Genomic DNA, 13,967 nt, shown 5'->3' on the forward strand with positions numbered 1-13,967 from the left:
TCATTTGAGGCTTTTGGTGTGATCGGTCTGCCAGGGCTGGAGCGGTCGGGGTCTGATGTTGCGTGTGGTTAAAGGTGCTAGTGAGTCAAGGGCTGTTGACAGCACGTTCTTATAGGTAGTCATAGCCAGGTCGGGGCAGGACAGGGGGAGGATGCTGTCATGGAGTTGATCAGCTGCAGAGTGGAGGGGGGCAGGGTTAAGGTTGCGGAGGTTACGGCTGGTAGTAGTGTGACATTTGGAGGGGTAGGCGTTGGAGGACGAGGAGATAGAGAAGGTAATCAGGTTGTGGTCAGAGAGAGGGAAGGGGGTGTTAGTGAGGTTGTGGGGAACGCAGCGGTTGGAGAAGACAAGATCAAGGATATTACCGTCGGAGCGGGTGGTGGATTGTATGCACTGTGCAAGTGCAAAGGAGGTGTCAGGAATCGGGGTATGACCAGAGGTTTGTGGACTGATGCAGGGAAACGCAGGCTTCAGATATGATATAAACAATATAATTTATTAATACTAACAATACAAAACGCAGTGCAATACTAAACATAAACACAGTGCAAACAAACCAAACCACCCACAGATAACAATACATACAATGCAAGCGTAGTCAGGCAGGCTGGGTCGATAACTATTGGGCAGGTAGGTACAGGAGGAGCAGGTGGAGAGTGGTCAGGTCACGAGCCGGGTACAGCAACTAACGGGCAGGTAGGTACAGGGGGTCCGGCAGAGAATGGTCAGGGTCACAAGCCAGGGATCAAACAGGAGAAGTCAGCAGAGGTCAGGATCAGGCAGGGTCGGCAACAAGTCAGGCAGAAACAGGAATGCAGGTAACAAGATACAGGGGCCCATGGAAAAACACACACCAAGGACCTGACTGTTAGTCTGGCCATTCCTTAAATACAACCCCCGCAATCAGCTTCAGGTGTTTGGCTGACTGCAGGGTTGAGTCTCTGATTGCTGAGAGCACCCACTGGCCAGCCCTGGTACTGCAGCCCACAAGGCAGGTGAGTCCCACCATTATTGGCAAGTCCATTCCTGACAGGAGGAGGTTAAGTGGAGGAGATGGGATGTGTCTGGGTTGTTGAGGTTGACAGGGATGTTGAAATCCCCAAGGATGATGGTAACTCAGAGGAGAGAAAGAAGGGTAGCCAGGAGAAAAAGTCATCCAGGAAGCGGGATATGGATCCAGGAGGCCGGTATATCACAGCAATCTTCAGAAGGGTTGGGGAAAATAGTCGGAAGTAGTGGGCCTCGAAGGAGAAGGATAGAGAGGGGGATTTGGGAGGACTCGGAAGGTCCTCTGTGGTGACAGGAGCACACCAACCCCACCACCTTTACGACCGTTGGGCCTGGGTGAGTGGGTCCAGGTGAGACCTCCGAAGGAGAGTGCAGCAGGGGAGGTAGAGTCAGTGGCCTGGATCCAGGTTTTCGTGATCGCTAAGAGGTTGAGGGAGCGAGAAACAAAGAGGTCGTGGATGGCGGTAAGCTTGTTGCACACCGATTGGGCGTTCAGGAGTGCACATGAAAACGGGGGGAGATTTTAGGGAGCAGGGGGACAGATGCTAAGTTGCGGGGGTTGCGGCAGGACATGGAGGCGGGAGGGTGTTGTGCAGTGAGGGAGGTGGTGGAGGGCCAGGATTCGGGGAGATGTCCCCCGCGGTTAGGAGGAGAAGGGTGAGAAAGGTGGCGTGGGAGCGGGATGTGCAGGAGCGTGAGAAACTCCTAGTAGAGGTGTTCGGGTCAGTGGGAGAGTGGAGTAATAGGAGAAGGTGGTGGATGCCGTAGAGGGGTGAAGGAAGCAGTGAGGAGACAATATACAAATGTTTGGGAGGAGCAGAGGGATATAGTGAATGGATTTGGGGAACGGAGGAGAGGAAAATGGGAAGGAGGAGTGGAAGAGGCATTTTGGGGAGGTGATGAGAGCAATAGTAGGGAGATGATGGCAATGAGGGGGAGATGTACAAGTTTTGGTGTGGAGTAGAGGGGTAAAGAAATGAGATTTGGGAACAGAGGATAGTAATATGAAGAGGAGAAGAGGGGCATATTATATAAAGGTACACGGAGTGGGACTAAGGCATGTAGGAGATGTTTCCCAGGGTGCTTGCTTGCAGTCTGTCCAGCGTGCAGTAGAGCTTATTGCTGTTGTTGTGTCTTCCTGCAGCTTAAGTTCTCTTCCTTTAGTTCAACAAGCTTCAACTCCTTCAACGCAGCACTCAACCAAAAGCAGCACCCCCATCAGAGACTGTGCCCCCCCATCAGTGATCACATCTACTATTCCGTGTCAGGGGATCCCCCATTACTACACATCTACTATTCAGTGTCAGGAGATCCCCCATTACTACACATCCACTATTCAGTGTCAGGGGATCCCCCCATTACTACACATCTACTATTCAGTGTCAGGAGATCCCCCATTACTACACATCCACTATTCAGTGTCAGAGGGTCCCCCCATTACTACACATCTACTATTCAGTGTCAGGGGATCCCCATTATTATAAATCTACTAATTAGTGTCAAGAGATCCCACATTTCTGTACATCCACTATTCAGTGTCAGGAGATCCCCCATTACTACACATCAACAATTCAGTGTCAGGGGATTCCCATTATTATAAATCTACTATTCAGTGTCAGGTGGTCTCCCCATTACTACGCATCTACTATTCAGTGTCAGGTGATCCTCCCATTACTACACATCTACTATTCAGTGTAAGGGATCCCCCATTACTATACATGTACTATTCAGTGTCAGGAGATCCCCCATTACTACACATGTACTATTCAGTGTCAGGAGATCCCCCATTACTACACATGTACTATTCAGTGTCAGGAGATCCCCCATTACTACACATCTACTATTGCATGTCAGGGGATCCCCCATTACTACACATCTACTATTGCATGTCAGGGGATCCCCCATTACTACACATCTACTATTCAGTGTCAGGGGATCCCCCCCCCATTACTACACATCTGCTATTCAGTGTCAGGAGATCCCCCATTACTACACATCTACTATTCGGTGTCAGGGGGTCCCCCCATTACTATACATCTACTATTCAGTGTCAGGAGATGCCCCCATTACTACACATCTACTATTCAGTGTCAGGGGATCTCCCATTACTACACATCTACTATTCAGTGTCAAGGGATTCCCACCCCCCCATTACTACACATCTGCTATTCAGTGTCAGGAGATCCCCATTTCTACACATCTACTATTCAGTGTCCGGAGATCTCCCCCATTACTACACATCTACTATTCAGTGTCAGGAGATCCCCCATTACTACACATCTACAATTCAGTGTCAAGGGATCCCCATTATTATAAATCTACTATTCAGTGTCAGGAGATCCCACATTTCTGTACAGCCACTATTCAGTGTCAGAAGATCCCCCCCCATTACTATACATCTACTATTCAGTGTCAGTAGATCCCCCCATTACTACACATCTACTATTCAGTGTCAGGAGATCCCCCACTACTTCACATCTACTATTCAGTATCAGGAGATCCCCCCATTACTACACATCTACTATTCAGTGTCAGGAGATCCCCCCCCCCATTACTACACATCTACTATTCAGTGTCAGGGGATCCCCCAATACTACACATCTATTATTCAGTGTCAGGGGATCCCCCATTACTACACATCTGCTATTCAGTGTCAGGGGTTCCCCCATTACTACACATATACTGTTCAGTGTCAGGAGATACCACATTACTACACATCTACTATTCAGTGTCAGGAGATCCCCCATTACTACACATCTACTATTCAGTGTCAGGGGGTCCCCCCATTACTATACATCTACTATTCAGTGTCAGGGATTCCTCATTACTACACATCTACTATTCAGTGTCAAGGGATTCCCCCATTACTACACATCTACTATTCAGTGTCAGGAGATCCCCATTACTACACATCTACTATTCAGTGTCAGGAGACCCCCCATACTACACATCTACAATTCAGTGTCAGGGGATCCCCATTATTATAAATCTACTATTCAGTGTCGGGAGATCCCACATTTCTGTACAGCCACTATTCAGTGTCAGAAGATCCCCCCCATTACTATACATCTACTATTCAGTGTCAGTAGATCCCCCCATTACTACACATCTACTATTCAGTGTCAGGAGATCCCCCCATTACTACACATCTACTATTCAGTGTCAGAAGATCCCCCCCATTACTATACATCTACTATTCAGTGTCAGTAGATCCCCCCACTACTTCATATCTACTATTCAGTATCAGGAGATCCCCCCATTACTACACATCTACTATTCAGTGTCAAGAGATCCCCCCCCCCCATTACTACACATCTACTATTCAGTGTCAGGGGATTCCCCCCCCCCATTACTACACATCTGCTATTCAGTGTCAGGAGATCCCCCATTACTACACATGTACTATTAAGTGTCAGGGGATTCCCCCCCCAATTACTACACATCTGCTATTCAGTGTCAGGGGTTCCTCATTACTACACATCTACTATTCAGTGTCAGGGGTTCCTCATTACTACACATCTACTATTCAGTGTCAGGGGTTCCTCATTACTAAACATCTACTATTCAGTGTCAGGGAATCTCCCCCATTACTACATATCTACTATTCAGTGTCAGGGGATCCCCCCATTACTACACATCTACTATTCAGTGTCAGGGGATCCCCCCATTACTACACATCTATTCTGTGTCAGGGGATCCCCCATTACTACACATCTACTATTCAGTGTCAGGGGATTTCCCCCCCCCCCCATTACTACACATCTGCTATTCAGTGTCAGGGGATTCCCCCCCATTACTACACATCTGCTATTCAGTGTCAGGAGATCCCCCCCATTACTACACATCTACTATTCAGTGTCAGGAGATCCCACCCCCCCCCATTACTACACGTATACTATTCAGTGTCAGGAGATCCCCCCATTACTACACATCTACTATTCAGTGTCAGGAGATCCCACATTTCTGTACATCCACTATTCAGTGTCAGGAGATCCCCCCATTACTACACATCTACTACTCAGTGTCAGGAGATCCCCCATTACTACACATCTACTATTCAGTGTCAGGAGATCCCCCCATTACTACACATCTACTATTCAGTGTCAGGAGATCCCCCCATTACTACACATCTACTATTCAGTGTCAGGAGATCCCCCCATTACTACACATCTACTATTCAGTGTCAGGAGATCCCCCATTACTACACATCTACTATTCAGTGTCAGGGGATCCCCATTACTACACATCTACTATTCAGTGTCAGGAGATCCCCCACTACTTCACATCTACTATTCAGTGTCAGGGGATCCCCCCATTACTACACATCTATTCTGTGTCAGGGGATCCCCCCCCATTACTACACATCTGCTATTCAGTGTCAGGAAATCCCCCCCCCCCATTACTACACATCTACTATTCAGTGTCAGGAGATCCCCCCATTACTACACATCTACTATTCAGTGTCAGGAGATCCCCCCATTACTACACATCTACTATTCAGTGTAAGGAGATCCCCCATTACTACACATCTACTATTCAGTGTCAGGGATCCCCCATTACTACACATCTACTATTCAGTTTCAGGAGATCCCCCCCATTACTACACATCTACTATTCTGTGTCAGGGGATCCCCCCATTACTACACATCTACTATTCAGTGTCAGGAGATCCCACATTTCTGTACATCCACTATTCAGTGTCAGGAGATCCCCCCCATTACTATACATCTATTCAGTGTCAGGAGATCCCCCATTACTACACATCTACTATTCAGTTTCAGGAGATCCCCCATTACTACACATCTACTATTCAGTTTCAGGAGATCCCCCCCATTACTACACATCTACTATTCTGTGTCAGGGGATCCCCCATTACTACACATCTACTGTTCAGTGTCAGGAGATCCCCCATTACTACTCATCTACTATTCAGTGTCAGGGGGTCCCCCCATTACTATACATCTACTATTCAGTGTCAGGGGTTCCTCATTACTACACATCTACTATTCAGTGTCAGGGGTTCCTCATTACTAAACATCTACTATTCAGTGTCAGGGGATTCTCCCCCCCCATTACAATACATCTGCTATTCAGTGTCTGGAGATCCCCCATTACTACACATCTGCTATTCAGTGTCAGGAGATCCCCCATTACTACACATCTACTAATCAGTGTCAGGAGAGCCCCATTACTACACATCTACTAATCAGTGTCAGGAGAGCCCCATTACTACACATCTACTATTCAGTGTCAGGAGATCCCCATTACTACACATCTATTATTCAGTGTCAGGGGATCAGCCATTACTACACATCTACTATACAGTGTCAGGAGATCCCTCCACTACTACAGATCTACTATTCAGTGTCAGGGGATCCCCCATTACTACACATCTACTATTCAGTGTCAGGGAGTCTCCCCATTACTACACATCTACTATTCAGTGTCAGGAAAGGACTCACCGCTGGTTGCAGTATCGGGACATAGGAGCGGGTGCCTTTTCAGCAGCCATGATCTCACCTCCTGCAATCAAGTCATCAACTGAGATTGATTGTAGGTGTATTTAAACAGTAACCAGTCCTACAAGCAGGGCCTTGGTGTTTGCTCCCATGAGCCTCTGCTACCTGTTACCTGCTCTGTGTCCCATCTTCCTCTGCGTCCCATGCTTGATCTCCTGTGTATGATCCCGGCTAGCCTGACGACGCTTGATTGCTGTACTTATATATTGGGTGAAGGTTTTTGATTATTTGGGCTTTGTTTGCACTGTGCGGATTTGTATAATGGTGTAACTTACAATACATTATATTATTTACATTGCTCCTGAAGCCTGATATTCCCTGTTTCAGTCCACACATCTCTGGTCATATCCGGGTTACTGACATAACACCAAGTCCTGACCAGAAGTGACTGCACAGGGAAGCCATCTTGGCTTATTGTTTGTGAAGGATGCATCCTGAGGAGGTTGTGATCTTTTCTTGGCTAGTAATAGAAGACAGAGAATATGGCTATCAGACTCTGAAGGAGTGGGCCAGGGATCAGCTGCTAGAGTGCAGGCAGGTTGCTCATTCCCTAGTAGATCAGGGCACAGAGTTCTCTGAGGTCCAGTCATTGATTCAGGGTTGTGCTGAGTTGGCTTCATTCAGTACCCCTGAAAGCAGGAATTACTTTTCTCCGCCATTCAGTACAGTTCAAGTAGAGTCACTGTTCTGGTTATTGGAGGATAATCCGGATTGCTTATTTGAGCATTATTCAGCATGTTCACCACGTGCTTGTGGACTGTATAAACGCAGTGCAGTCTTTGGTCAGACAGGCTATGTGTAAGCTGAGCTTTGTTCAGCTGGTATTACAGACATGGTCAGATTTTTTACACCCAGTCTCAGTCAGCTTGGAACAACCCAGTCCTGCTTCTAATCCATTTTCTCAAAGCTCTATTCCTCCATTCCCCACAGCACCCCCAGTTACAGCCCAGTATACCCTGCTATCAACCACATGTCAGTCCCCTGTTCCCACTCGCTGCACCTATCCTGCCTTTATCCCCGTCAAGAAGTCCTCTGTAGCAACTGCTCCCTCCTCTGTTCCATCCTCCAGCTCTTCTCTGTCTTCAGCTGCTCCGTCCATTTACAGCCCTGAATTTACTTGCAGTGCTTCAGTAACTAAACCCAAGAAGAAGCGAAAATTCTTTCCAACCAGTATCATCCTGCCAGTATCCAAATCGGCCAACCTGCTGTCTGAGAACCCGCCTTCTGTTATCCCACCTGCTGACCCGATGCCTGTCGTCCAGCCTGCTGACCCGGTGCCTGTCGTCCAGCCTGCTGACCCCATTATCCAACCTAATAATCCAGCGCCCGCTACTCAGCCTGATGACCCGGTGCCCGTTGTTCAGCCTGAGGAACCGATACCTGCCATTCAGCCTAATGATCCAGCGCACGCTACTCCGCTTGATAACCCGATGCCAGTTATTCAGACTGATGACCCGATGCCTGCTATCCAACTTGATGATCCGATGCCCGTTCAGCCTGAGGAACCGATGCCTGCCATTCGACCTGATGACCCGCTGCCCATTATGCAGCCTAATGATCTGGTGCCCGCTATCCAGCCTGATGATCTGGTGACCGCTATCCAGCCTGATGATCTGGTGCCCACTATCCAGCCTGATGATCTGGTGCCCGCTATCCAGCCTGATGATCTGGTGCCCACTATCCAGCCTGATGATCTGGTGCCCACTATCCAGCCTGATGCCCCGGTGCCCGTTATTCAGCCTGAGGAACCGATACCTGCCATTTGGCCTGATGACCTGCTGCCTAATGATCCAGCGCCCGCTACTCTGCCTGATGACCCGGTGCCGGCTATCCAGCCTGATGACCCGGAGCCGGCTATCCAGCCTGATGCCCTGGTGCCCGCTATCCTGCCTGATGCTCTGGTGCCCGCTATCCTGCCTGATGACCCCATGCCCGTTATCCTGCCTGATGACCCGATGCCCGCTGTTCAGCCTGATGACCCGATGCCCGCTGTTCAGCCTGAGGAACCGATGCCCGCTGTTCAGCCTGAGGAAAACATTATCCAGCCTAATGATCCAGCGCCCGCTACTCCGCCTGAGGACCCGGTGCCGGCTGTCCAGCCTGAGGACCCGGTGCCAGCTGTCCAGCCTGAGGACCCGGTGCCGGCTGTCCAGCCTGAGGACCCGGTGCCGGCTGTCCAGCCTGAGGAACCCATGCCCGTTGTTCAGCCTAATGATCCAGCGCCGGCTATCCAGCCTGAGGAACCCATGGTCGTTGTTCAGCCTGAGGAACCCATGCCCGTTGTTCAGCCTAATGATCCGGCGCCCGCTACTCCGCCTGATGATCCGATGCCTGTTGGCCCGGTGCCTGCTACCCAGCTTGATGTGCCTCTGCCCGCTGCCCAGCTTGATGTACCTCTGCCCAGCTTGATGTGCCTCTCTCAGGAGATCCCCCCATTACTACACATCTACTATTCAGTGTCAGGGGATCTCCCATTACTATTCAGTGTCAGGGGATCTCCCATTACTACACATCTACTATTCAGTGTCAGGGGATCTCCAATTACTACACATCTACTAATCAGTGTCAGGGATCCCCCCATTACTACACATCTACTATTCAGTTTCAGGGGGTCTCCCATTGCTACACATCTACTATTCAGTGTCAGGAGATCCCCCATTGCTACACATCTACTATTCAGTGTCAGGGGATCTCCAATTACTACACATCTACTATTCAGTGTCAGGGGATCTCCAATTACTACACATCTACTATTCAGTGTCAGGGATCCCCCCATTACTACACATCTACTATTCAGTGTCAGGGGGTCTCCCATTGCTACACATCTACTATTCAGTGTCAGGAGATCTCTGTATTACTACACATCTACTATTCAGTGTCAGGGATCTCACATTACTACACATCTACTATTCAGTGTCAGGGGGTCTCCCATTACTACACATCTACTATTCAGTGTCAGGGGGTCTCCCATTGCTACACATCTACTATTCAGTGTCAGGAGATCCCCCATTGCTACACATCTACTATTCAGTGTCAGGGGATCTCCGTATTACTACACATCTACTATTCAGTGTCAGGGGATCTCCCCGTTACTACACATCTACTATTCAGTGTCGGGGGTCCCCCCGTTACTACACATCTACTATTCAGTGTCAGGGATCCCCCATTACTACACATCTACTATTCAGTGTCAGGGGATCCCCCCGTTACTACACATCTACTATTCAGTGTCAGGGATCCCCCATTACTACACATCTACTATTCAGTGTCAGGGGATCTCCCCGTTACTACACATCTACTATTCAGTGTCAGGAGATCCCCCCATTACTACACATCTACTATTCATTGTCAGGAGATCCCCCATTACTACACATCTACTATTCAGTGTCAGGGGATTCCCCATTACTACACCTCTACTATTCAATGTCAGGGGGTCTCCCCATTACTTCCAATGAGTACAGAGCTCTGATCAGCAGAGATAAATAGAATATCAGATACAATCCTCCCGTCCAATCACTAGCAATGCTGATTCCGGCCTCACACTGTCTGCTGATCCCATTCATGCTCCATACACAAGGAGATGATAGCACAATACAAGTCATGTCAGTGGTATTCTGTGCTCATCCTGTGTATGGAGATATCACCGTATCTACACATGGAGGACAATATTGGGGGGTCTACTCCATTATAACATTTGTCTTATAAAACTCTATTTCTTGGAGATTTATAAAGTGATCGAATATAAATGATTCCAATAAAGAGAAATGAGTTCCATCCATGTAGAGAATAGTTCCAGTCATTCCTGGGGGGGGATTCATTTCCTTCTGGTAACATTCTTCTCTTCTACAGATTGTCCTCTAATCACCTGACAGACAGTTCCTGCCCCCACCTTGCATCTGGAATAAGAAATAACCCGACACTGAGGACACTGAACCTGTCTAGGAACAATCTGGAGGGTCCTCATTTCAGGGATCTGATGGCGGCTCTGACAACAAGCCGGATAGAGGAATTACAGTGAGTATAACAGGACACATGGAGGACAATATTGGGGGGCTACTCCATTATAACATTTTTCTTATAAAATTCTATTTCCTAGAATTTATAAAGTGATCGAATATAAATGATTCCAATAAAGAGAAATTAATTCCATTCATTTCTGGGGGGGGGGGGGGGGATTTACACTCTTCTAGTAACATTCTTCTCTTCTTCTGCAGATTGGATGATAATGACCTGACAGACATTTCCTGCCCCCACCTGGCATCTGGAATAAGAGATAACCCGACACTGAGGACGCTGAACCTGTCTGATAACAATCTGGAGGGTCCTCATTTCAGGGATCTGATGGCGGCTCTGACAACAAGCAGGATAGAGGAATTACAGTGAGTATAACAGGACTGACTGAGACAATCATATTCTGGGACAGATTAACATTCCAACTATTAAAAAATTCTAATATTGTAAACAAAATCGATCCAATTTTTAGACCTCCTAAGTAGCCAATTATGTACAGCTGTCTAACCTTAGAACCTTATCACACTCTGTTATCAGCTATGAAATAGACTTTTTAAAAGTTTTTTATAAATGTCAAAATTAAATTTAGCCTGATATTTATTAAAATAGAAGAGAGTATAGGAGGTCATACATACAGGACTCCGATCCGACTGCAATCAGTAATCAGTGCCCTGTACACATTTGTGTTATTTGGCATGAACATCCATCCGTGTTTTAGGCAGGACATACAACCACGGGGTGAAGACATGGAAATTTCTTGATCCCCCATTAGCACAAACAGTGTTGATGGAAAATCCCTCATGCAGTTCTATTATATTCTGCCGGCAGGGAGCACAGAGATCCTTCCCTACCAGCAGAATACAATGATCACTGATCGCGAGATTGACTTTGGTACAACAAGCCTGCCCATAAATGGATGAAATTCGGCCAGTTTCTGCTGAAATGGCCTCATTTCAATCCACCTTTGGCTGACTTTATGTCAGGGGATCCCCCCATTTCTATACATCTACTATTCAGTGTCAGGGGATCCCCCCATTACTACACATCTACTATTCAGTGTCAGCAAATCCCCCCATTACTACACATCTACTATTCAGTGTCAGGAGATCCCCCCATTACTACACATCTACTATTCAGTGTCAGGAGATCCCCCATTACTACACATCTACTATTCAGTGTCACGGGTTCCCCCATTACTATACATCTGCTATTCAGTGTCAGGGATCCCTCACTACTACACATCTATTCAGTGTCAGGGGTCCCCCATTCCTATACATCTACTATTCAGTATCAGGGGAGCCCCCATTACTACACATCTACTATTCAGTGTCGGGGGTCTCCCCATTGCTGATAAGAGCTCTGTACTCATTGGAAGTAGAGATAAATAGAATATCAGATAACAATCCTCCCATCCAATCACTAGCAATGCTGATTCCGGCCTCACACTGTCTGATGATCCCATTCATGCTCCATACACAAGGAGATGATAGCACAATACGAGTCATGTCAGTGGTATTCTGTGCTCATCCTGTGTATGTAGATATCACTGTCTCTATACATGGAGGACAATATTGGGGGGTCTACTCCATTATAACATTTGTCTTATAAAATTCTATTTCCTGGAGATTTATAAAGTGATCGAATATAAATGATTCCAATAAAGAGAAATGAGTTCCATCCATGTAGAGAATAGTTCCATTCATTGCTGGGGGGGGGGGGGAATTCATCTTCTTCTAGTAACATTCTTCTCTTCTTCTACAGTTTGGATGGTAATCACCTGACAGACAGTTCCTGCCCCCACCTGGCATCTGGAATAAGAAATAATCCGACACTGAGGACACTGGACCTGTCCGGGAACAATCTGGAGGGTCCTCATTTCAGGGATCTGATGGCGGCTCTGACAACAAGCCGGATAGAGGAATTACAGTGAGTATAACAGGACTGACTGAGACAATCATATTCTGGGACAGATTAACATTCCAACCTTGAAAAAAATCTAATAATGAATACAAATCTCATTTCTTTATCATACATCATGGGACACAGAGCATCTTCATTTCCATTATGATAAGGTTATGATGCCACCTTTAGGTGATTGGACACTGGCAAAAAAAGTCCCCTTCTAGGCATAACCCTTTCCCAGCAGGCAAGGTTTCCGTTTTTCTTTGTTTAGGCGATGGCTATGTCTGTTCAATCTCTGCATGAAAGAATATGATTCCAGCTGGAATTAGGAGACTTGCTTTTTGTAGATTTATTATCTATGGCTTTTGAATGCTAAGAAGAATGGTACTAAGACCCCGCACTGGACACATTGGGATGGAATGTAAGGTTTCCGATCAGCACTGGACACTGCGAAACTGGACCCTGTGCAATGATATTTTGCATTGCTTATAGTTTGCTATATAGGTCAAAATAAAGTTTCTCTGCTAGGTAGCGGAGTCCCTGAAAGCCATTAGTGGCAGAGCCCGCCATGCTCGGTGAAGAATGGACTCCCAGGGGCATGAAATAGAGGGTGTCTTGGCAGCAGCCTTGCTGGTAACCCCAATGACCTTTTCCCTGGGGCAGGACATGAGTGTGGGCCTCAGAAGTATTCTTTATTTTTTTAACTTATGCCTTGTCACGATCGCAGCCACCAACATGCGACAATCGCACGACCGTGACCAACAATAATACATCACACCCGCGGTGTCAGACCCCAGACCTTCTCACCAAACTCGTGACCGAAGGACCGGACGATCTAAAACCGCAGTTTGACGCGCGTAACAAGGCCACACCCAGCTGCACCCTGCACAGCGATTGTCCAGCTAATAGGCTACAATCGGTGCCTGCAGCCTGAATGCGCTTGTTACTGGGTCGGGTTAATTACGCAACTAACCCTCTACTGCCACCAATACTTTTGTCGGAGACTGGGAAACTCCCATTATCAAATATACACTATAATGATTGAAAAGTCGCCTGTCCAATACGGTCACCGCAGGCCGATTGGGCAGAGGATTAAACAAACGCAGTAGCGTCTCTTCAAAGGCAGGAATTCGTGAACTGCAAGTAAGCGCTTAGAAACAGTTTAACACTTTCAGAAAGAAAGATTTATTACTAAAAGCGTCAAACAGGTGCAATAAAATATTTACAAAGAAAATGTAACTAGTTATATATATAAATATATATATTATATATGACCCACAACACAGCAAAGAGATAATAGGAAGGAAGTTAAAGGATTAAGTTACTTGCCAGTATGCCTTGGTTTGTAAGCAGATCCAAGTTGCAGAGCAGGAAGGGTCTTTGATCTCCTCTGTTACGATGTTAAGATCAGGAGATCTGCTTTGCTTACTTAGGCTTGTCAGCCTGTCTTTTTAAAATCCCTCTGCAAAGGGGGGGGGGGGGGTGCGGCTCTGAACACTGGCCACTACGCTGTTTTGGGAGGGGTCA

The 13,967-nt window shown here is 47.1% G+C and overlaps 1 protein-coding gene across 3 annotated transcripts in view; it reads left to right on the top strand.

Moving 5' to 3' along the window:
• The window catches only part of LOC149439250 (NACHT, LRR and PYD domains-containing protein 10-like), a 71,227-nt gene that overhangs the window by 42,473 nt on the left and 14,787 nt on the right, over positions 1-13,967 (top strand). For 2 of the 3 annotated variants that reach the window (XM_089659247.1, XM_089659248.1), the window contains 3 exons: positions 10,377-10,541; positions 10,742-10,906; positions 12,300-12,464. The exons of the other annotated variant lie outside the window; for it this stretch is intronic. In XM_089659247.1, coding sequence (XP_089515373.1) covers positions 10,377-10,541; positions 10,742-10,906; positions 12,300-12,464 — 495 coding nt within the window. The remainder of the gene's footprint in view (positions 1-10,376; positions 10,542-10,741; positions 10,907-12,299; positions 12,465-13,967) is intronic. 3 annotated transcript variants of the gene reach the window in all.

Source organism: Staurois parvus, unplaced genomic scaffold (assembly GCF_062004578.1).
Source record: "Staurois parvus isolate SC_StPar_1 unplaced genomic scaffold, SC_StPar_1.0 ptg001142l, whole genome shotgun sequence".
NCBI classification, from domain to species: domain Eukaryota; kingdom Metazoa; phylum Chordata; class Amphibia; order Anura; family Ranidae; genus Staurois; species Staurois parvus.